At 38.5% G+C, this 24,579-nt stretch overlaps 1 protein-coding gene across 1 annotated transcript; it reads left to right on the forward strand.

The window, feature by feature from the left end:
• The first annotated feature begins 4,473 nt into the window (after positions 1 to 4,473).
• On the forward strand, positions 4,474 to 24,096 carry LOC149064650 (protein Wnt-2b-A-like). The gene is made up of 5 exons (XM_089254825.1): positions 4,474 to 4,814; positions 19,241 to 19,494; positions 21,022 to 21,302; positions 21,414 to 21,672; positions 23,266 to 24,096. Exons 1-5 carry the CDS (start codon positions 4,738 to 4,740, stop codon positions 23,490 to 23,492), a joined length of 1,098 nt encoding a protein of 365 aa, XP_089110951.1. The 5' UTR covers positions 4,474 to 4,737; the 3' UTR covers positions 23,493 to 24,096.
• Positions 24,097 to 24,579: the final 483 nt, after the last annotated feature.

The following is a 24,579-nucleotide window of genomic DNA, read 5'->3' on the forward strand; positions in this document are numbered from 1 at the left end:
CCATGAGGATATTACTGTATGAATTCAATTGCCAAATCTGCCTGCGAACCATAGGTTCAGAAACGTTGTCCATTGGTTCTCAACCCAGGGAGGGAAGCTCAGTCCAGGGGTACGGAGACCGATCTTATTTACAATAGCACTCAAAAGTCTTTCGACAGTATATAATTTGTCTGAAAATTTCGTATTTGAATTTTTTAACTAAATCTGCCCAATGAAACAATGTTTGCGCTGGGCCTGATTTCCGCATGTGAAAGTAGGACATTGGTTTCAGTACCTCAAATATGTGCCTCTACGTAAAAATCAGGACGAGTACCCACAAGTTCAAGAGACTTCCGACTCTCCCTAGTTGTCCCGTTCAACATACGGGTCCCACACGGTGAGTTCCTTCAGTGCTGGTTCGTACCATAGGTTACGTCTACAACCTTTTTACAGTGGGCTCCTGTTAATCGTCGTCTTTTCGGAAAAATGGGAGATTAAACATAACAGTGCACATCCATGCGTCCGCCTGCCCCTCATATCATATGGAGGAAGAAAACTCTCCATGATCGTTATCACGATTTTCGCGACATCCTCGTGTCTCCGATACAGCAGACAGTCTTCTTTTATAATAAAGGGTAAGCACCCTCGTGGCCATACTGTGTTTCTACGGGCCGTTTTTTTCTTTGGGGTCCTGAAAATAATTCCCTGGAGGTCGGTGCAATAATACTGTAGCACCGGTGCAAGTAGGAGAAAAGTCTCATAATCATTGTGACAAAGAGAGGTGCTTATTTCTGCAAGAGCATGTGTGACATCTAGAAGACGCCTTGAATGTATGTGAAAGAATAGCAGTGCTGTTGTTATCTCTTGCTATTATCATACACGGAAAGCAGTGTTTCACAGATGGTTTTTTTTATGTGTGGATTTTCAGCATATCGTTCAACAGGTAGGTACACATATACATGACAAACGGTGTCCGATTAGCACTTTTTTAGCAGATTTTTCTTTTAGAAAAGTCGCAGTTCCATACTCGGCAATTTATGCCTTCAGATATCGAAAAGTTTCGCCAGAGAGAAATTGGTTTGAGCGATCATGAAATTACTTCTATGATTCTTTTGTCATGATTAGAGACCGGTTTATATGCACTTAAAAAGTGTCAAAATATGCATTATATACATATACAAACGTTGAAACGAAATATTGTTATTTACTGTTAATTACTGCTAAAGTTGCTGAAGGGTGTGGAAATAAAGGGCAGCTGTAAATCGCAATGAACGGAAATATATTTCACGAAAAAAATATTTAAATGATCTGATAAGGACATTGAGAAAAATAAAATTCGGTTAAATGGGATTTTGAATAATAATCAATAAAACACGGGACATCGCCAATTGTCATCAAAAAAATTGTCAGATGTATGCACAATCACCAATCGTAATTAAAATTCCACAAAAGGATTGAAGGCAAAACTTTAAACGTGACATATATGTGAGACGAATATTATTTACAATTTTTGACATAATTATCATAAGAAATTTATATTATGAAGACGCTGTGTGTGTGTATTCACGGATATAGCAAATATTACAAATTCAAATAAGTATCGTTGGAAAAACGGGACAAATATGTATAAAAAAAATCGGAACAACACGAACATCTGACCTGAATAAAACGATTTTCGACGGTACCGTGACATCTAGGCCGTTTCGTCGTACTTATTGCCAAAAAAAATTACAGAAATGTCCCATATTACGGGACACAAGTGATCCTCAAATTGTTTTAGACATTTTACTGGTCTTCGTTGTCAGATGCCGAATTATGCACAGAATGCACAGAAACCGAAAAGGGTACGAAAAAAGAAAACAAAATACGCATTTGAAAATACTGAAATTTCCCTAAAGACACCTAAAGATTTCCTAAAAAATATGGACAAAAATGGAAAAAATATATAAATTAAAAACTGACGTTTTTGCCTAACCTAAGAGAAAAGAAAAATATGCGCAAAAAATGAAGATTACGTGCATAAGTGCAAAAAATATGATTAAAAAAAAAAATTCCTAAAAAACATGCTCGAAAATGAACAATACTCAATAGTGAAGTATTTTCTTGTAAAAATTGAAAAAATTTCATGAAATTCGAAGCATAAAAAGTTCAGAATAATCTTGGAAACATTAGTACAATGCGATTAATAGAAAACATGCTAAAAATATGTACTCACTCTAAAAGTTTGGTGACCTTATGCATTTATATGCACTTATGCATTAGCATTTAATCCGGAATCTTGTCGCGACCATAGTTTCCTCTCACATCCTGAACCCTGGCCCTTCGGCTGAGATTTTGGTGGGCCACAGGCCAAAGTTTTTCACAGGCCTCTCTATCAGAGGCGTCCGACATGAAGCAAACATTGAGGGTAGCTGAAAATCGCTATTCCCGTGTATACGGGACTCAAACCCGTACGCGGGAGGAGGAATGTTGCTTCGCAGTGTATATTCATTACTAATTGGGGGGGGGGGGAATGCTCAAACAACCTCAGCCTTCAGGTTTCGGCGACTATACTTTATAGTGAATTCGGCTGCAAAATAGTAGCAAAGAATGGTCGTCTACCAGGGGTAGTAACAGTCAGGGCTGCAACTAGGGGGGAGCAGGCGGGTCTGGTGATCCGGGTGCTGAACCAGAAGTGGGCCCTAGGCTAGGATTTTTGACAAGCCCAATAGTCCAGATTTTTGTATCCTGTATAAAAATGTCTTTCCCTACGTTATGAATTTACAGAGTGAAAAAAAAAAAATGACACAAGAATCATCTCGGGCCCGCGGGGCTGAAGACCTGTCAGTTCCACCCTTGTGCTGGGCATGAAATTATAATTCCTACTTGTCACTACGTACACTAGGTACACTTCTGTGCACTCACTCGGTTCAACAGTCACTGATCTATCGGTAATTAGCATATCAATCGTAATTAGCAGTTTTATTTAATAAAACTCAGATCCAAGTGATTAGTGAAAAAAGGAAATTAGTATCGATAAATATACTCCCTACTCTTTCACAGGGAGGCTGACTTCGTAGAGAGACTCGGAAGCCCCCCCCCCCCGCTAAATTGTGGTGGGGAGGGGGGGGGACGGGAGGGTGTCATGGTCCACAGGCCAGATATGGCCTTTGGAGTCATCTGATGCTGCCCGCGATCTCATATTTGATTTCCTAAAAAATGAACTAAACGACACTCAAGTAATCACTCGCGGTGAAGTTTCACGTCAATTGAGTGGATCGTGGCCCATCTTCAGATCACTTAAGTGATCCGTAGTATATTTACAGATCACTTGAGTGATTCGCGGAAAAGTTCCAGAGCACTTGAGCGGTCCGCGGCATATTTCCATATCATTCAATTGACCCGCGGTGCAGTTCCACATCACTTAATTGATCCGTGGCATATTTCCATATCACTCAATCTATCCGTGACACATTACGAGGTAACTTAAGCTGCCGGAGGCACATTTTCAGGTGTCACTTAAGTAACCCACTGAACCGTTCCAGGTCATTTACGGTTACTTACATATTTACAGATCACTTAAGTGACCCGCAGCGCAGTTCTCCATTACTTAAGGGATCCGTGGTACATTTCCCATATCACTCAAGCCGTCCGTTACAAATCGCAATATCACTCAAGCGAGCCGCGGCACATTCCCATATCATTCAATCCCTCCACGACACATTACAAGATTACGTAAGTGACCTGCGACTAATTCACACATCACTGAATCACTCAACCCACCCGCGACACATTAAAAGATCACTTGAGCTGCTCGCGACACATTTTCAAATTATTCAAGTGACTCACTGAACAGTTCCTTATCAGTCAAGTGACTCGCGGCGCAGTTCCACATTACTTTAGTGGCCAGCGGCGCATTCCTACATTCCCATAAGCATCCCGCGACTCATTTCCAGATCACTTGAGCGGAACTCGACACATTTTCCGATCACTCAAGCATCGCAGTTACAAATCACTGAAGTGACCCACGGCACATTCCTAGATCACTTAAGCGGCCCTGGGCACATTTTCAGCTCACTCAAGTGACCCGCCAAACAGTGCTAGATCACTTGAGTGTGACCCCGGCACATTTCCAGGCCACTTAAGTGACCTGCGGCACATTTCCAGGCTACTCAAGTGACCCGCGGCACGTTGTTTTCAAACCACTAAAGTGACCTACACTCTCCAAAAGGTTGAGCACTCTTGCTGTAAAGAATATTGGCAGAATTTTTTTTATTACGTATAGGGGTCTCGTGTCAAAAAAAAAGGGGAAAAATCGGTATTTTCTCATGGAATGTATAATAAAAGACGTGCCGGCCGCCGCCAATGGTCAAGATGAAAAGCCTCCGCCTTCTTTGGCGGTGCTTTTATTATTATTTTTTCGGCAATGACGTCACTCTCTCCTGCGGGGACTTTCAGCAACCCTTGACTAGCCAAAAAAAAAAAAAAAAAGCAACATCATTATGCTGTCATCCCATTGGATGCGATGCAGGAAGAGCAGCGCATGTTTCTGTCCATGTTGCTCATCTGGATATGGATCTGACGTATGTGTCACCACAAAACATTGCTCCGAGTCTTGATTTTAAAAAAATAGTAATTAAAAAAAAAATTGATTGTGATTAATCATTTGAATAGTGTTTTCCGTCTCCCAGCTTTGCCGGCGTAGAAATCCCAGTGTGATGAGAATTATTAATTATAATTAAGAAAAAGAATAATTTAAATGCGGCTACCATCACGGATATGTTCTTGAATGGATTTGTTTGGACTTCGATGTTTGCTATTATATTGATGCCAAGGCTTTCACAAGGATCTTGGTGGTAAATTATCATATTATCAATTATTAATATTTTGATTGTTATCATTTTATCGGTGTCTTTTTTACCCCCACTTTCTTTATATGCAAGACGTGCAGAGAAAGGCAGTGGTGTTTTAACGGGTGGCCTAACGGGGCCCGGGTAGCCAAGAAAGGACCCTGAAATTATTGAAGATTTTCACCAATTATGAAAATATTTGTTTGATCAACTCGGAACTGTGACACAAATCTTGGAATTTCTTTAATTTATTCGGAAGTTTGATTAACTCTGAAATTATTTCTTTGATTAACTAAAATTATTTCTTTGATTAACTCTGAAATTATTTCTTTGATTAATTCTGGCATTATTTTTGTGAATAATTCTTGAATTCCATTAGTCCTGAATTTTCATAAGTTTTATTTCTTTCTAATTCTTTTCTTTCATTAATTCTTAATTTTCATCAATTCTTTATTTTAGTGAGTTTCGAAATTATATTTTCTTGAATGAATTCTGAAATTATTTCTTTCGTAAATTTTAAAATTACTTCTCCCATGAATTATGTCTTTTCTTTATGTCTGATGTCTTTTCTTTGATTAATTTGAAATTTTAGTCAAGTGTGAAATTACTTTTTTGATCAGTTTTCAACTTTTATTACTCTTCTGAACTTTCATAAATTTCGAAACTTATTCCTACAATTCGTTCTGAACCTTTGGGATTGAGACAATTTCTTTTATTAGTTAATTCTGAACATTTCCCAATATTCTAAAAGTTGATTATTTCTAAATTTTTATAAATTCTGGTACATTATTTCTTCGATTATTACCGATCGCTCATAAATCATTGAATTATTTTTTTGATTATTTCTGAATTTTCTTAAATTTTGAAATTATTTCTTTAATTATTTCTGAATTTTCTTAAATTTTGAAACTATTTCTTTCATTATTTCTGAAATTTCTTAAATTTTGAAACTATTTCTTTCATTATTTCTGAAATTTCTTAAATTTTGAAATGATTTCTTTCATTATATCATTAAATTTTCATGAATTATGAAATTTATCCTTGATTAGTTCCGAAACCGTTTCTTTCACTTGTTCTGAAATTATATCTTTCATCAATTCTGAAGTCATTCCTTTCATTAATTTTGAATTCTCATTATTTCCGTAAGTTTTGAAATAATTTCTTTAATTAATTCCGAAATTATCTTTTTAATTATTTATTTCATGATTTGTAAAATTTTTTCTTTGATTAATTCGCAATTTTATTGAAGTTTTAAATTAATTTTTTGATTATTTCTCTACTTTCATAAATTTTGAACATATTCCTTTCATTTGTTCTGAACTTTAATAAATTATGAGGTTGAGATTACACGTTTCATTAATACTGAACAAAAATGAGATTTATTCTCATTCTTCATTTATTTCATGCATTCTGAATTTATTTCTTTGATTGTTTTTCTGAATTTTCATAAATTCTGAAATTTCTTTCATCAATTCTAAGCATATAAAATTGTATTTCTTCGATCTCTGAGATTATTTCTTTCATTAATGCTAATATAAGATCAGAAACCACAAAAGGCGAATTGCCCAACAAGGTGGCTGGAAAAAATAAAGAAAAAATAAGAAAAAATTAGTATAAAAGAAATGAATAATATTGGGAAAAGTCCATAAAAATATGGTTGTCATAGGCTAAATGCAGCTCCCAAACAGCAATAAGCCAGAAAAAAGTGATTAAAACGAGTAAGATAATAATCTGCCCATAGAAATATGGTTATCATTCATTTCAATAATGATAACTTTGGATTTTTATGAATTTTGAAATTATTTCTTTGATTTCTTCTGAACATTCATTAGTACTAATATTATTTTTTTGATTAGTTTCATCAATTTCTGTTTAGTGTGCGCATTTTTTGTGCAGTTATTTTTCATCATATCTATGAATTTTGGTATCACGTATGTGTTTTTGCTACCGGCTATGTTTAATTTTTCGACGCAGATCCCCCAAAAAGCAAATGAAATCAATGGTGGGGGGCTCGATAATGTTACCGTTGCCGTTGTTTGTTGGTTCAAAGTACCGAGCCTAGGCACGTGTCTTCGCCGTCACTGCCTTTTGGAAAAGTTTAATTTCAAAGATGGAAAATTGCGCACTTAAAAATGGACAATCAGATAAAAAATAGTGCTATCGTTGGACGAGAGTCTCAAGGGTTAGTTTATCCCTGGTTTTTGATCGAACTATTTTAACTTTTAGTGCCCTGAATCTCTCGATCTGGCAGTGAAAACCGAAAAGGGAGCAGGAGTCACCGGAGCGAGGAGAAAAATTGAAAAGGCACTTATTAGGGCAGCGGTTTTCAACCGGTGCTCCGCGGAGTCCTTGGGTCTCCGTGTGCACTTCCCAAGGGCTCCTCCGCGACTCGAGGAATATAAAATAAATCAGTAAATTTGATAGATAAATAAAAAAAGGAGGCCTACAGGGTTTCCGCATTAAAGTTATATACAAAAAGTGCTCCTCGACTCAAATAGGGCTCCGCCATAAAAATTATGCGCTGAAAGGGGCTCCGCGAGTACAAAAAGGTTGAGAAACGCTGTATTAGGGAAATATTTTCCCCATTGTTTACTGACTAAAATTCCTTCCCGTAATAACCCACACACTTGGGTTTGATATTGTGAAACATAGCAGTGCTACCGAATGCTATTTGAAATAAAGTATCGAGCTTGCGTAATTACAAGTGCTGATACTAGTGCTTTATCAGACTATATATATATATATCCTTCTTAATATTTATCATTGACTAAATGCGGTTAATATGAAGTATTATAACAAGTTCAATACAAGCGTTACCTATATACATTATTTACAGTGAAAAAAAGTGGAGATTCCTTTCCACTAACAGTGCAGCATTTTGAGAATACACTATAACATAATTATCATAACCTTACTAATTTAGTACAGTAATTCAACTTAAAACTTTTTAATTAAAAAAAAAACAAACATTAGTGCTATTACAGAACGTATATACGGAAAATAGAGTGGAGATTTTTCTTATGATTTCTCCACTGAATTTTTATAGTTCTAACAGTTTTTCACCACTATATAATCTTTTGATACTTCTAATGCATCGCTGAAGATAATTATTTTTTGTTATCCTTCATATAGAATTTTTTTCTGTAATTGATGTCCAAGAAGTTCTTGGGCCCTGGACTTTCACTATGGTTGTAATTGGATGACTCTCTTAAAATGTCGAATAATGTTTGGGTTACTGTTTGATATGTCTGGTGACTGATCCTTACATACGGCTAATTTGTGGGAAAATAAAGAATCCCTTAGGGCCAAATAATGGAAACAATCATCAACCAACCAAAAAATCTTTGATCCTATTTGTGGCAGTGGGCCCCCTAATTATTCCCACCCTCCATTCAAGTCAAAGCCAAGATCTGACGATACCAAGTAAAAAAAAGGAGGTAAAAGTTGATAATTTAGTTTTCAAATTGAACCAATCAATATTAGTAATATTATATTTCTCGATACTACGCGTAAGATTTACTGAATGAATTTAAATTTATCAATTTTATAATACGTATACAGAGTACTGTATTATAATTTGAATTTTAGTATGTTATTTACTCTGAGAAAACTATTATTATAACCTTAGGAGCACCTCAAGGAAAACCCCGTGTTGAAAGAGACCCCAAATAACTACAAATTTTCATTCATTCTGAATTTTTTTTTTCAAACGTTTGTCATTTCATATTTCAATGTTTCAGTTTATTTTGTTGTTGAAAGTTAAATTTACCTCTAGAACACATTTTTCTCTTAATTCGAAGAGGGTCTCCAAAAAATTTTGGGACCCTCCCAAAATCCCGATAAAATTGTATTGCCTAACACTTCATAAGGAATTAAAAAACTATTAATTTTATGAGAATTATTATCTTTCTTCACTTGATTGTTAGGCCCTGAGTATCTTGTTTCAGTTTTCAGCACCGACGTTTTAAAGGCTGTTTTTGATTTAGGTGTGGGGGCACAGAATCTGGATAGTTCCCTAGGTCAGAGCTTTTAACGTGTTCTTTTTTTAACTAGTTAAATTTATTTCGTGGTAGACCTATATATAGTGCAGGGTTTGACAAATCACGAAAAAAATTTAGGCTCTAGAACAATTTTTTTAGAGCCAAAAATTGTTCATTCGAGAAAAACCGATATAATGTTTCTTTTAGCTTTCCCAGGACATAGTTATGGGCTCCTATATATTTCCAGAGCCTCTATCATGTTCGCAGATATGCTAATACAAATTCTAAACATTTTATACTGTTCTCGAAATGTAATTTAGTAACTACACAAAGAAAAGTTGAGGCGTCAATACTAATTCTGTGGTGTTTGGTCAGACCATGATAACTCCAAAATCACAGTTTTGAGGTATAAGCATTTTTCACAGTCACTTCAAAATAAAAATAAAGCATACACACAAATACAAATGAAAATATCATTCATCAGCATGTTGTTTAGCCTCACACATGTATTTGTGCATTTATCTCACTTGTAATTAGCTTTCTTTTCTTTCAAACCGAGTACAACTCAGGTCTATTGCCATCTCTGTGGGCGATTTACTACCTATTGAGTTGTGCCGGAAGTGTAACTGTGTGTACCTAACAGTCTGAGTGCGTATGTAGTGTTGCGTTTGATTTTTCAGTGCCACCATCTATATTTCAGAAGTGAAGTGAGTGCTGTTATTGAATTACATTTGTACTGTTTGTAGGTCTGTTGCTCTCTGTGGCGAGACTTTTTAAAGGGGAGATCAGCTCGCATTCGTCTTGAAGTTGGGAACCACAGAAAACCAACTTGAGCCGACCACCACTGTGGTGCGGTGGGGTTCGAACCCGGGACCTCGCGACGCGAGTCCGTCTCTATGCCCACTCGACCACCACAGCGGCACTTGTAATTAGCTATGATTAGCAAGACTTACTTTTAGTTCAAAAAGCCATTCTTTTGGAGAAGTTCTGACCAAACACCACAGAATTTTTGGTCGCCATAGTGACCTGGGCCTAGGATTTGTTAGTAGGTAAAGAACTACCATGTTTTTCGCCCGAATCTAACCCGTGGACCCTGATGATAACCTTCACGGTGGAAGACGAGCATATCACCACTTCATCACTCGGGTGCTATACGGGACGACTGGAAAATTTCAGCCCTCCCCAATGATACCCACTACTAAAAATCGGTGCTTCTGCTACCAACCTGGTAGATCTCGGAATATCACTTGGCCTCGGGACCCGCGATACTGTTAAGGCGACTCTAGGTGGAGGGGGATTTCACGACTGATAATTTAACAGATATTATGAAGATGGTAAAAAATATTTGGGGACGGGCAATGGGTCTAACATATATAACATGCTTTTACCTGCGGACGTTTGAACACCCATGTGTTGTCGTAAAGCAGTGATTCTCAAGCTTTTTTTCCCTTGCGGTTCTCTTTTCTCAAGTGCTGTGGTTCTCAACAGGTGTTCCACGTAGCCCTTAGGGCTCCGTGTGCACTCTGTAAGGGCTCCGCGGCCGTTCGAAGAAAATAAAAAAAAGTAAATTTGAAAGAAATAATTATAAATATTTTTAAATAGTAAAAATAAATTAGTAACTTTTTTTGTGGAATACATAAAAAATAGGTTTACGGGGCTCCGTCATAGAAATTATATACCAGAAAGTGCTCCGGGAGTCAAAAAGGTTGAGAACCGCTGCTCTAGTGTCTAGTCAACACGTATTCGTAATGGTGATGTGCTGATTCATCCTTTCTCGTTTCATCCTCTGTCTGAGATAGTGCTGTTTCAACCTCTGTAGATAAATACCAGTTCAGTTTCATCCACTCCATCCCTCTTCGTTCGTATGTTGGCATCTTTACGAGTTAGAGGCCTTTCACACGGAGCAGATGCGGACGCGGGTCCGGAAGAAGTTTTAACAATTGGAATATACTGAGCCATTAGACGAGCCGAAATATCTTCGCGCGTAGGAAATGTTCATGCGGGTCCGGACGTCGTCCGCATGTGTCAAAACCCAAGTGCGAGCTCCGCATCCGCACATAGAAGTTTTGACAATAGGTTTATTCGGGGCTATTCACACGATGCGGATGCGGAGCGAATTCGTCCGCATCTTTGGCTACTTTTTAAAGCTTATTTTGCACTGAATTTTTTTAATTATTTGCCATAAATATCCTTAAAAACACCATATGAGGGTCCCTGTTCATCAAATACGATGTACCCACATACGTCTATCCCTTTGTTTCCTTCTGAGATTGAGATATAGCAACTTTAACTGCCTTTTGTCCATATTTCACAATTTTATACAATAAAACCTGCCAACAATTGCCACGGACGGGACCAGAATTATAAGCCGTTCTGTTCATTACGAATATTTAATTGACTAAATACTTTAATAACTTTTAAATTTAATTTAAAAATTTTAATTTTTTTCTTATAAAATTTTTAAAATTATGTAAAAAATATAAATATCTGAAATATTATTTTAAATATTTGTTATTTCTTTAAATTATTTAACTTAATTTTTTTAAACTTTAAAAAAAATACTTTTATTAAACAATGTTATCCACATACGTGTGTTCACTCAGGGACGGATTAAGTCGTTTGAAGACCCTAGCACTTGAATATTTTTGGTGGTTCCCCCCCGATACCTACAAGTTTATTTTACTCGATATTCAGTCTATAAACTGAAAAAATGAAATTTTATATTTCAGAAGTGAGACTAATCTAAGGATGGGATTTCACTCTAAAAGGTTTATGAAACTTATTTTATAAAACTTGAAAAAAGCAACTAATAAATTTATTAGTTACTTTTTTTTAAATAATTGTTGTAAAATTTTTATAGTGCAATCCGGACTCAGGCCGGAATTATACTATAAAGTTTTATAAAAGAACTTTTATGAAAGTTGAAAAATTCAACCAATAGGCGCATCGGTTGCATTCAAGAAAATGCAACCGGTGCACACACACACACACACATTTTGCATTCAAAAAATTCAACCAATAAGATAATATTGGTTGAATTTTTCACGTTTTATCAAAGAGCTTTTACAAAACTTTTATAGTGTAGTCCTGGCCTAAGGCTGGTATTACACTATAAAACTTGAAAAATGTAACCAATAAACACATCTGTTACATTCGAGCGAACTTAACTGATCGGCCTATCGGTTGCATTTTGCAAGTTTTATAAACGAACTTTTATAAAACTTTTATAGTGTAATCCCGGCTTAAGACAGAATTGTGATGTGAATATTTCTAAGCACAGGCATTTTGAACGTCTCCACCCCTCTCCTTTTTTTCTACTTGCAAATTCTTTGATATCTCTTGAATTTTTTTTTTTTTTAGGAACATCTAATGTTTTTGGATTGGATTTTTCGAACATTGGATGTTTTTGGAATTTTTCTTTCATATTTTTCCGAAAAGACATTTGTTTTCAAAATCTTTTGAAAATATTTGAAGACATTTTCTCCCATCGACTACTTGTGAGGATCGGAATGAAGATATACTTTAGAGATAGACTTTATTACTTAAGATAGACTTTATACCCATATTCTATGGGGCTCTAGATTAAATTACCAAAGAATGCCTCTAGGCTGCCTATGGGCACTGAATTAGGGGTGAAGGAGAAAAATAATGACAAAAACTGCGAAAAAATAGTTTTTATGCACGAATTTCAACCTAAAGATGCGGGCGAAACACCCGCATCTTCAGTGCTCGTGTGAAAGGGTATGCGGACCCGCGTCCGCATCCGCTCCGTGTGAAAGGGCCTTACGGAGTAGACTTCCCATCATTAGAAGAGAAACACCTATGTTAAGGGTGCTCAACCTTTACGAGGGGGACACTTTATTGGTTCGAAAACGTGTCGCGGGCCCCTTTGGTTCTTTGGAACTGTATCGCAAGTCACTTAAATGATCTGTACATGTGCCGCGGGCCACCCAAGTGATCTGTAAATGAGCCGTCTAGTTAATTTTTACAAAATTAGTTTTGAGGTCGCGGGCTACATCAGATGAGTAAGGCCATGGGTTGAGCATGTATGTGACCTACGTTTTGATATACTTTACATATGACCAACATAAATGATGAATGTTCAAAACGGGTATTGATCGCGTGAGTAATAGAAGCAGGCACGTAGAGAACACACGCTCTTAGCACTTTAAAGAGCACCACTGTGCTCGCGAATTGCCATCGGCACGCAATTTCAGACAAGACCTCCGCAGGAATTTCTAAATTTGAGGCTTGAACGCTCGAAGGTTCGCAACGCCCCTAGCAGCCACGACACCCTCTTTGAGAACCACTACCGTAAAGTATCAAAAAACAGCAACAACATGGCAACATCTGAATCATGCGCCTAAAAAGTAACAGGTGGACCAGATAAATTTGAGAATTAAAATTGAATCAAGCGTTCAATTTTCCCCCCTTTGTGTGAAATACACAATTAAATAGAGCACTTTAATTACCTTGGAGGAACCATGATCAACCACTGATATGAAAGTAGCATAATCGCTACACCCATGGTTCTATGCGGGAAAGAGTTCTATCCCTGGGGCTGAGCGAGGATTCTTCCTCCCCCCCCCCTTTTTTAGCACTATACCAGAAAAGGGCACCCGTGAAAAAACACTGGTCTACAGTAGGGTTGGAGAATCTGTGGGCGGGGGGGGGGGTGCCTTGGCTAAATAGTGGGCGTATGGTCGTAATCAGGCGTTAATTTTGAGAATCGTGCGATTGCCTACGATGAAATTTTCAACGGAGCGATGTAGAAAATTGATTTAGTTAATTGATGGTTAATTGAGAATCAATGCGTGGGGGTTTTTGAAAGCCATATTAAGTTTTTTGCGCAGCTTTTTTAATTATCATATTTATTGAAGAAATTATCAAAACTATAGGGAACTGTTGGAAACCATGGAGTGAAAATTAACATGATGATGAATTTTAATGAATGATTAATAGGTTGGAGAGAGGCTACTGCTCTGGAACCCGGGATGAAACTTTTTTTTGTCCCACTGGTGTCTGCAAAAGACAGGTTTTACTGTACATACTGCAAATGAGAAGCCTATTTTTTTCAAAAAAGGGAACAATTTCTATTTTTTCAAAATTCACTTTTCAGTAGTTTCTGATTCTTTGGGGATGATATCTGTAGGATTATCCGATAGGGTTTATTCTCAAACGGGAATATTTTTGTAGAAATCACAAGTTTGGTCGTTTTTACCAAAAGGGAACACCACCATGTTCTTTCACACTTCGGTATTTTTCATTCAAAAGGGAACATAACAAAGCGGTTGTCCTTTCGGTGTAAGGGATTGTTTTCAAAACGGCACGTATTTTTCAGTAGCACTTTCAAAACGTCTCACCCTACAGTAGAACCTTTCGGTAATGCACACCCACAGGACCGAAAATTTTGTCCGTTAACGAGAAAGTGCAGAATATCTACTGGACTATTCTAGGAAGTCGCGTGCGAACTATGACGGGGACAAGGGGAGTCGTTGGTCCCAAAAGTTTGAGAAACACTGCTCTAGGGAATTTCTAACGAATTGGTTACATGCAGGAACATGGTTCGTGTGTATTTGCGTGGTCCCAACATATTTATGTTGTCGAAGTCATAGCCCTCCACAAGAGTGGGGCTAACAAGGCTCTAGCCCTGGGGGCCCGGGACAAATCTCACAATATTTTGCTTTTTCACGCTGAGGGGCCCCGCAAAAGATCCCAGCCTAGAATCCCTGCTCCTGGATGTGGGGACCATGTCTTCACCAGGACGTGGGAGCCATGGCCGAAGCATGTCTTCGGTTATACTGGTTACATTTGAAATCTACTACTACTTAACCTACATGTACCGCGTACACATTCCTCTGCGGAATTTGTAACGAATCGGTACCTGCTGGAATGTGTGTTCTGAGTGTATGTGTGGCCCTTAACGTATTTATGTTGCGAGAGGAGCTTGTTTCATGTTCTTAATAGTGCAGCCATCTGTCTTCCATGGAGCGATTTTTTTTTTCAAATGGAAGACCGGCTCGCATTCGCGCCTCGAAGTTGGGAAAACCGCAGAAAACCAACTTCAGCTGACTGTGTGTGCTGTTGACACTGTGCCGTCAACGGGGTTCGAACGGATCCTCAGGATGAGAGTCCGGCACGATGACCACACGACCACAAAGCGGCACATTTGAAGTCTGCATGACATTATCAAAAGTCTATTGGTTTACCACTAGAAATAGCTGTCTGTTCACATGATCGCTCCACCCCCCCCCCCCCCCTTGTGTGAGGTCTTTAAAAAATATTTTTAGGAAAAGAGTTCCAGTAACAAATATGAGTACAAACAGCTACGCTCTTAGGGGGTGTGCAACAGATGCGGCCGCACGTGGTGCCGCGTTTTGGGGGCCCCCGCACCAACGAGATAATATAATTTCTCTCATAAATTCGGAATTTTCATTTCATTCTGGAAATCTGCATTTTCATCTAGAAAGTAATTCTGTAATTCTACATCATGACCTAGAAAGAAATGATTCGGGAATTCAGCATTTTCATAAATTATGAATTTTCACCAGTTCTTTCATTCATTTCGAAAAATTTTATCTATTCTAAAAATACCTCTTTCATTTATTCTGAATTTACATAGGTGTTGTCAAAAAGGCTAAAAATCTGCTGACGTAATATTTGAATGGCCCCGTAGTTCTCAGACAATTTTTTTTCACAATGACGTTATTTTAATTAGTTTTTGAATAATTTTTCATTCATCAATTTAAAATTTTCCTCAGTTCGAAATTTACATTAATTGTGTTTTTTGTTCATTTACATTTGTGTCCAGGGCCTGTTCTGGACATTTTTAGAGTGTAAGCGAATAATATTTTGGTGATAAAAATCGTCCCCACTTTTCAGTTGGCGTCCTGAAAATCATCATGGCCGTCCTAACAGCATCATGGGCCCCGGGCCAAGGGATTATTCTGAGGCCTTACCTGGCGAATTCTCGAAAATTTGAACCGGTTCTCATTTTTGTGAGGCCCCCCTCTTTTTTGAGGCTTCGGGACCGTGCCCGGGTAGGCCCATGCGTTAAAACGGCACTGCCCTCAGTTGGTGCCCTAAAAAATCGGTTCCTTTCATTTAGCGCCTTCTGCGGTCGCGTGGTTCACAGGATTCAAGATCCGACCCTGATTATGTCTATATATATATTTTTTGGATATTTTTTAGCATTCCTGTACATTTTGTAATAATATAAATTTTTGGATGCCCGATTCCCCTCTCCCACAGAATATATAGATTTGAGGCCTGCAATTGCGCACCACAAGACGCCTCTGGCCCCTGCTATTATTTTCACACCGGTCGCCCGCTTCTGGTAAAGGCGGCCATGGTTACAAAGATGATATAGGTGTAGTTGTGGCTCGCGATGCAAAATATCTACAGTATATTCTGGTAGGCTTCGTGCGTTACGTTGGATGTTATGCGTAGAGTCAATTTATTTGAATAGTTATCTCTGTTGCAGTCTTTAGTATAATATCGTGCCCTTCTTCAATTCAGCATCCTCCTCATTTGTCAAACGTTTTGTCGTTTTTTCAAAAATGCCCTTGACTTTCACGCTCAAGACATTTCAATACTCTATTGACTTTCTCCACAAAACTTGCGCGAACGGATAATTTGATCGTTTTCCAAAAATTGTTGATTAGTTTCACAATCTTCTTACAGGACTCAGCAGCGAAAGTCGACTGAACTCTTATTTTACGAGCTTTAGAAAAAAACTAAATGAAAATTACTTGGACCAGGTGCACATTTTTCAAAACAATCGCATGCAACAAGGTGATCTAGTCTGTGTAAGGGAATATTCGCTTTTATATAAGCACATAATGGGACGCAAGGTACAAGCTGAGCAAAATTATAATCAACTTCCGCTATTGAAACTGTAAATTATCGAGATTTCGCGGAAAAGTAGTAAAAAACAAAATTTTAGCATTTATCGCATTTGTTTGGTTAATACAAAATTTACGAGTCTTCTCAACTAGTATAACGTGAAAAATTCCGACGAAATTTCATTCACGGGCGTCCGTGAATATTAGCGCGCAGTGCCAAAACTAGATACATTTCACTTGGCCACCCGGGGCAAATATACATTTTGCCATCTCACCCCCACCCGCCTTTCTTTAAGTCGCATCAGGTATTTCAAACTTTGAAATATAGCAAAATTCAATACAGAATTTCTGTGCTGAGTTAGCAAAATGCTATGTCACTTTTTCACGATGGCAAATTTGTAAGTAATATTTTGCCAACATGCGATACCGTGTTTTTTTTTTTTTTTTGACTTATTGCAATTTGCGTCCATTGTTTCCTCAGAAACTGAAAGATAAAGACCAAATTTCGCTGCATTTCAAAATTTTAACGAACGAGACTCCGGAACACGAAAAACTCAATTTTTTGGGAAATTTCAAAATTTCCTGCGCTACATAATGCACGCGCATATCCTCTGCGAATTACTGGGTTAAAAGGGGGAAAAGCCCAGCCGTTCTCCTTCCCCTGCCCCTAACGTATAAGCTCTATTATAATGGCACGGCTCATCACCGGTCCAATGCAGCCAATGAGGTATCATTTAACCCTTATAAGCTCCACCTCCTTCTTTACGTCATTGGCTAAGACCCTGTTATTGATCCACAGGATTTCTGTGAATATAACTGGCTTAGCCAGTGAGGATCCAGCCACGAAAAATTTGAAATTAAAAAATATATATATACACACATGTATATATTAATTTTTATATTTATATTAAAAGTACGAACTTTTCAAACTTTTCTTTCATTTTTTTCACACAATGGAAAAATTGCATTTTTTTTGTCATGAAAAATTTAGAGAAGCAAACAGGGACCCTTTGGACCGTAGGCGTAAAGCATACATTCTCAAAGCATGATCCGCGGGACGAATATGGACCCATAGGCGGAGATAGAAGTGAAAGTCTTGGGGGGCATGATGATGATCATTTGATCGCTTTTGTGGCATTACGATGATTTTCTGCACACGAGGGCTGATTAGACCGGGCCCTACAATGTATTGCCGATTCCGAACGGCAGCTTTTTTTGTTGGCTTGTGATGTGGCGATCCCTGCGGTAGCAATCTTTTTCTTTGGTCATGCCGCCGTTTCTGTTGTACCCCTATGCCAGGGAAGTTTCTGACGAAGACGAACCGGGTATCGAACTCGCGACACCTCTAAACATCCTTCGGTACTTCAGGCAGTATCTTATCGACCTGGGCTACCGCGCCCCTGCAGGATGATGATGATGATGTCACTTTATATATGTATATATATATATATATATACATGTACATTAGATCAATCGGCTCCACCTTTGACGCTGGGTGGGCCCCCCCCTCCCCATGTCCCCGTATCTTCGCCCATGTATGGACCTCGAAGACATCTGATGCGGATCGTGATGTCACACTTGATTTTGTAAAAATGAACCAAGTGGCACATTTCGGATCACTTGAGTGGCCTGTGGCATTTTACATTTAAGTGCTCGCGGCATTTTTATAGATCACTGAAGAGACCTGTGATTTAGTTTCAGAGCACTAAAGCGACCTGTGGCATATGTACAAATCACTCAAGTGACCCGCGATACAGTTCTAGATCACCTAAGTGACCCGAGGACAGCGGTGAATTTACAGATCACTCCAGTGACTCGCGGTGCATTCCCAGATCACTTGATTGACCCTCGGTATATTTACAGATCACTTGAGTGACCTACGGCACAGTTCTAGAGCACTTAAGTGATCCGCAGCATATTTACAGATTGCAGCGGCAATGTTCTAGGCAGGGCAGCAACTAGATGCTTGGTCACCCGGGGCAAGCACGCATTTTGACGCCCCCTTGTAATGTTGAAGGAGAGGTTTCAGAATGAAATTCGCGCTCCCCTCTCGCGTCTAGCGCCCGGGCACGAGACCCGCCTGCTCTCTCTCCCCTAGTTGCGACCCTGGTTTTAGGGCACTAAAGCTACCCACGGTCAGAGTCGTGAAAAAGATATTGGGGGGGGGGTCTTGAAGTTGTCAGTCTCTCGTCCCGTATATACATACGGAAGAGCTGGACAAATCTCAAAAAAATCTAGGCGCCAAAAATTTTTTACTCAAAGAAAAAGGTCCAAAATAATGCTTTTTTTACTTTTTAGGGCGTAGTAGCCCTATTTCATGTTGGCAGATATGCTGCTATGAATTCCAAGCATTTTGTGCTCTGCTCTCAATTATTTAGAAACTACGCAAAGAAACTGGGACTTTTTCAATAAATTTATAGGGTGAAATAGATTGAGCCCGGGCCCTGCAGGTCGGAGCTCTTTCAGTCATATAGGCGGAAGACAGAGCCTGGGCGGTGTATGGTTAAAAGGAAGAAAGCCATGGAAGTGAAATCGGATGGTGTGGTGCAAAGTCCTAAAAATTCACTAATTTTTAATTTTTTGAATTTTTATTTTTTTTAAATTTTAGGATATTGGGTAGGCTCCAAACGACCTCGTCCCTACCGAGCGTTACAGCCCCGCAGTTGTTACTTTGCAGTCGCGTACCAGGACTAGTCAAGCGACAGCGGGACCTTTGCCAGAAGCATCCAGACCTGCTGGACAGTGTGAGCAGAGGCGCGAGGATCGGTGTCCGAGAGTGTCAGTATCAGTTCCGGATGCAGAGGTGGAACTGCTCCACTGCCGATAAGACGACGTCGTTGTTCGGAAAACTCATGCTCAGAGGTATGTATGTATGGTATGTATGTATGTATGCCTGTATGAATGAATGAATGACTCGAAAAAATTGGAAGCTATCTATACAGGGTGCATAGCAAACAGGGGTACAAACAGATATACTTCCAATTAGAAAAAGTTTACAAATAACGTGCAGTACTCAGATAGGCCACTCATGTTTCAAGGGGTTGTATAGTTATTGAAAATGAAAAAAATAACTTTTTATACAGTCTCAGTGTGCCTCAAAACCCACTTAGAAAGTTGTTGCTCTGTCTCTCCTAATGGCAATTAAAAAAAAATTCCACGTTTCTAAGTGTAATATTCACAGAGATATTCGGATTCGAAAAACGGAGGAAATTTGGAAAAAAAACAGCGTTAAATGTATTTAAAAACGGTTTTACCCACATTTACCCTAGAAGTATAGTCTAGGATCAACGGTTCTCCAGTAAAATGACATACCCCTGTTTGTTACGCACCCTGCATATTTCCATGATTAAATCTTAACGAACATTCCAATAAGTGTTTGCCTTTAATGGATGTCAGCAGCTGAAGAGAGCAAGAGGAACAGGCGGCAGAAACACAAAAAACGGCAATTCTTGGGAATCACTTCAACATATAGTAGTAATTTCTTTCTTACCAAAATCCGATTTTTCGGTTTTGCTCTTTTTTCCCATCATCTTAATAGCTCCTAAAACAGGCCTATTACTGCAAGGGCTCCTACAGAACATAGATATTGCTTCAAGAGCCCCGGAACATGTATATTTTTTCACAGGTACCTACAGTAGAACATGAATGTCATTTTAAGAGTCCTAGAGCATGCCGATTTTTTCTAGGGCTTCTATAGGATATGCTATAATATACATGCGATGTCTCTACTGGAACATGAAATTCAAGGTCTCCTAGAGCAGCATTCTCAGCTATTTTTTGCTCGAGTGGGGGGGGGGGGTGTCGCCCTTTCTAACCCATAATTTTTTTGGCTGAGCCCCGTATATCACCATTTTATTGACCTGGAGTGGCCACGGTGGTCATGGGAAGTGCCCACAAAGCACAGGTTGAGAACACGTGTCTAAGAACATGACTATTTACTTCAAGGGCTTCTACAATATGGATACCATTTCAAAGATAATTTAAAAAACATGGATTTAAATAAACCCCCCTCCCCCATTCCTTCAAGAGCTCCCTAGAGCTCAGCCTGGAAAACTCTTAATTCTTCAAGGGCTCCCTAGAATATGACTGTCGCCACGTGCTCTCCAGAATGTGAATATAGTTCCCAGGGTCCCTTAGAATACACATTCTAAGGGTATATTACTCTTAAGGTACTCTGGAAAATAGACATTTTTTCAAGGGTTCCGCAAGGATACAAATGTTGAGAAATGCTAAACTAGGATAAAACAGGAGGGGTGGGGAGCATTTGTTCCCTTTGCCCCGTAGTTCCGATGTTTCTCTTAATAGTGTAAGTGCAAGGAAAATATTTTGTATTTTCAGAAATCTTGAAGTCGTATATGAACTTTTAGGTATCTTTGTTATTTCTTGCAGAAGGAAGCAGGGAATCGGCGTTTCTGTACGCCATCAGTTCAGCAGGAGTTTCCCACGCTGTGACCCGAGCTTGCAGCCGAGGCGAGATCGGCAACTGTGCTTGCGACCCAAAGAGGAGGGGCGCGTCCAGGGACTCGCAGGGCGAGTACGTCTGGGGTGGATGTTCAGAGTATGTGTCGTTCGGTACCAAGTTCGCTAGGAGTTTCATCGACGCCAGAGAAAACAAACAGAGGGATGCCGCTGCCTTGATGAACCTTCAGAATAACAGAGCGGGAAGAAAGGTACGTTTTCTCACACTCAGAAAACTCCAATCTTGGTGTTTCACAGTCCGGAATTATCGCGACAGAACGCATATATAAATTATGTTCATTATTTTTTTTCTTATCGTGTAGGCAGTACAAAAACACGTAAAGCTAGAATGCAAATGTCACGGCGTGAGTGGATCTTGCGCCACGAGGACGTGTTGGCGAGCTCTTCTAGATTTCCGGCAGGTCGGAAACTACTTGAAAAGGCGCTACGACGCTGCCGTACGAATCACCATCAACCAACCTGGGCAGATCATGGCCATCGACAAGTCCAAAGACGTCACCAAGAAGGATCTCGTCTTTTTCGAATCTTCTCCTGATTACTGTGACAATAACCAAGCCATGGGTAAATACTGCATGCAATAAAATTTACTTTTACGCCAATGGCTCTCAAAGTGAGCGTAGCGAATAGTTGGTGTATTGATGTGTGCCTGTTCAGTGCTTTCAAATGGTTCTTTCCTAGACTATTCTGGGAAGTCACTAAAAGATGACAAAGCTATCTTCTATCTTCTAACTAGCTAAGTCACTAAAGATAACAAAGCCAGGTGGAAAAAGTTTGAGAAACACTGTTTCACGGGATAGGATCCTGTGGAGCCATATGTAAATTTTAAAAGAATTTTAAATTAAATTTTAAATTTAAATTTTAAAGGAAAGGATGAAAAGCCATGGCAGTTGATCAAGAGGACCATGCGGAACTTGAAAAAAAAAACCCTACAGATATGAAGAAATTAAAGCATTCTTTATGTATGCATCCATTTGGCAATTGGAGTTTTATACCGTGGCCTGACAATTAAAAAAATAATTCGATACCTGCACTAAGAGTTAGTTATACGATATTCTCTCAGAATTTTCAGTTGTTTTTAGTAGCGGATTAAAGTCGGTCGAGGCCCCCTTAAATTAGAAAAAAAAGTGAAGTTTGTGTTTTTTGGGGCACCGGGCGCGCTCCCGATGTGCCCGCCGTTAAATCCGCATCTGTTTGCTTTCCAGACCGAATCCAGTAATGCTCTGCATTTGATATATTACTATGGAGGCCAACTGAAAAGGTTGGCAGGTCCAGGAGGCCAATCACTTTTTGGGGCAATTTTATATTTTTCTGTAGGGAAATGTGGGTATTATGCATGATTACACAATTTAAACATCTGGAGAGAGAGAGAGAGAGAGAGAGAGAGAGAGAGAGAGATGAAGCGATTTCAGAATCGGTAAAAAAAATAACTTCATGGGAGAAATGGAAGGAAATTTTAATTTTTCATGACAAAAAAATATTAGGAGATTATCTCTTATAAATAACTGTTATATAATTTTTAAAATAATTGCATATTATGAGACTCTAAATAATTGCAAAACTGTCCTGCAATTACTCTAATTTAGAGTTTATTCCAGCGAATTGATAAAGAAAATAATTATTCAAAAATAAGTACTGAATCGGTGGCATAAATAATTTGGGAATAGTTCATTGATCATTCAGAACCGAATAACCAAAACCTACCTTTCGGGATCGGCAATAAATTGTAGGTCTCGGTCTAATTAGCCCTCGTATGCCCTCTTTTTTTTACTTATTTAATAGAAGAGAGAGAGAGAGAGAGAGATTTTTACCGACATGTTCGGTCGACAGTTGGAGCCATACAAGAACACTCTAGATAATGCATAGCTAGTGAGTGGCATAAAAAACATAATAAAAATATAAAAATTGTACAAGACAAGTAGCGCCGCAAAGTCCTTGCGAATCTGGGTTTCTATCTTACAAATCTAAATACCGCAGTAGGAGTTGGGGCCCGCGGGTAACGTGAAAAGTTTTAATTTTGCCCCAGCAATGTCTGAAAGACTACTGGCATAGAGAGACAGATAGGCTAACGTTGTTCAGTTTGAATCTATTTACAGTGTAAGTTAAACGTTATCTACATATATTTTCCAACAGTTATATTGTAATATTTTGTTTCAGGTTCTCTGGGCACAGCAGGCCGTGAATGCAACAAGAACTCTAAGAGCTCGGACAGCTGTGAAATCATGTGTTGCGGCCGGGGATACGACACCAAGCGCGTACTAGTGTCCAGCAAGTGCAGGTGCAAGTTCCATTGGTGTTGTTACGTCAAGTGCGAGGAGTGCCGAGAGTGGAAAGACGTACACACGTGTAAAGCGTCCATGAAAGCGAGGAATCTATCCACGTGATTTCGAATTAAGCTGTGATGTAAGGCGTCTCCCTTAAAGATGGATTGTTCAACTCGAGGTAGGGTCCGTTCACACCAGTAGGAATGTCCGAGATAGCTTGACATGCTTGAACTCTCAAGATACTAGCTCATGTCATCGGTGTCTTTTATGGATTCATAGATTCCATTGATCCTCAGTGCCATCAGCGTCTCAGACGAATTCATCTGCGTTAACTCTATAGCCGTATATAGAGCTCAGATAATGCACACCATTTAACCAGACTTTACCAGAATTATTTTCTCATGATGATGTTACGTAGGAAATTTATCCCATAACGGAAAATAATTAATAAAATCGATTAATCTCCTAAACCAACATACATGTATTTAATTACTTAATTCCTCTTTAAAGGTTTCTTAATAACTCTTTGAAGTTAATTATTTTGAATATTTATATAAAAGATATTTATTTTTCCCTTCCCCACAAAAAATTGAAATACTGATGCATCATGAATTGATTGATGTATTATAAAGTATGATAGTCGATCTTTTTTATGTTGAATGACGAATAATAAACAAGAAAAGACATTTATTTTATTTAAAATAAATCTCTTTCATTTCAATATATTGTAGATGAGTTCGGTTTTTTTCCAGTATTGTGCCCACAATATAAAATGCGTAATCTTACCATAAATATTTTTACGAAATTCTGACCGATTTTCCTGATTTAAACCAAATTAGTATTGCAAATTTTGAGTTTCTTGAACCGTATATGTTTGTTGTTGTTACTTACGTTTGTAAGCCTCGTGGCATACTCTGTGGAACACGGGGAGTTGTTTCTGAAGGACCCAAATAAAAAAAAAAAAAAAAAAAAAAAAAAAAAAAAAAAAAACCTAAGAGTGATGACGTGAGTATTATTTAGAAGGTTCTTTAAACGAGTGTTCTTCTACCGGTGGCGGCCATGAAATATTTCGCCAGGATGGTTTCAAATTTTATACAGCAGCGAATTCAGCTTATAATGTTTTTCAAAAATCCCTTCATGGGAAAACGTTGCAAGCGGGAAAGCGCTTTCAACGGGAAATTTTGTTATTATTGTGTGTATATTACAA

Source organism: Pholcus phalangioides, unplaced genomic scaffold (genome assembly GCF_987345545.1).
Source record: "Pholcus phalangioides strain wild (caught in Gottingen) unplaced genomic scaffold, Ppha-v1.0 ptg000042l_1, whole genome shotgun sequence".
NCBI lineage: Eukaryota > Metazoa > Arthropoda > Arachnida > Araneae > Pholcidae > Pholcus > Pholcus phalangioides.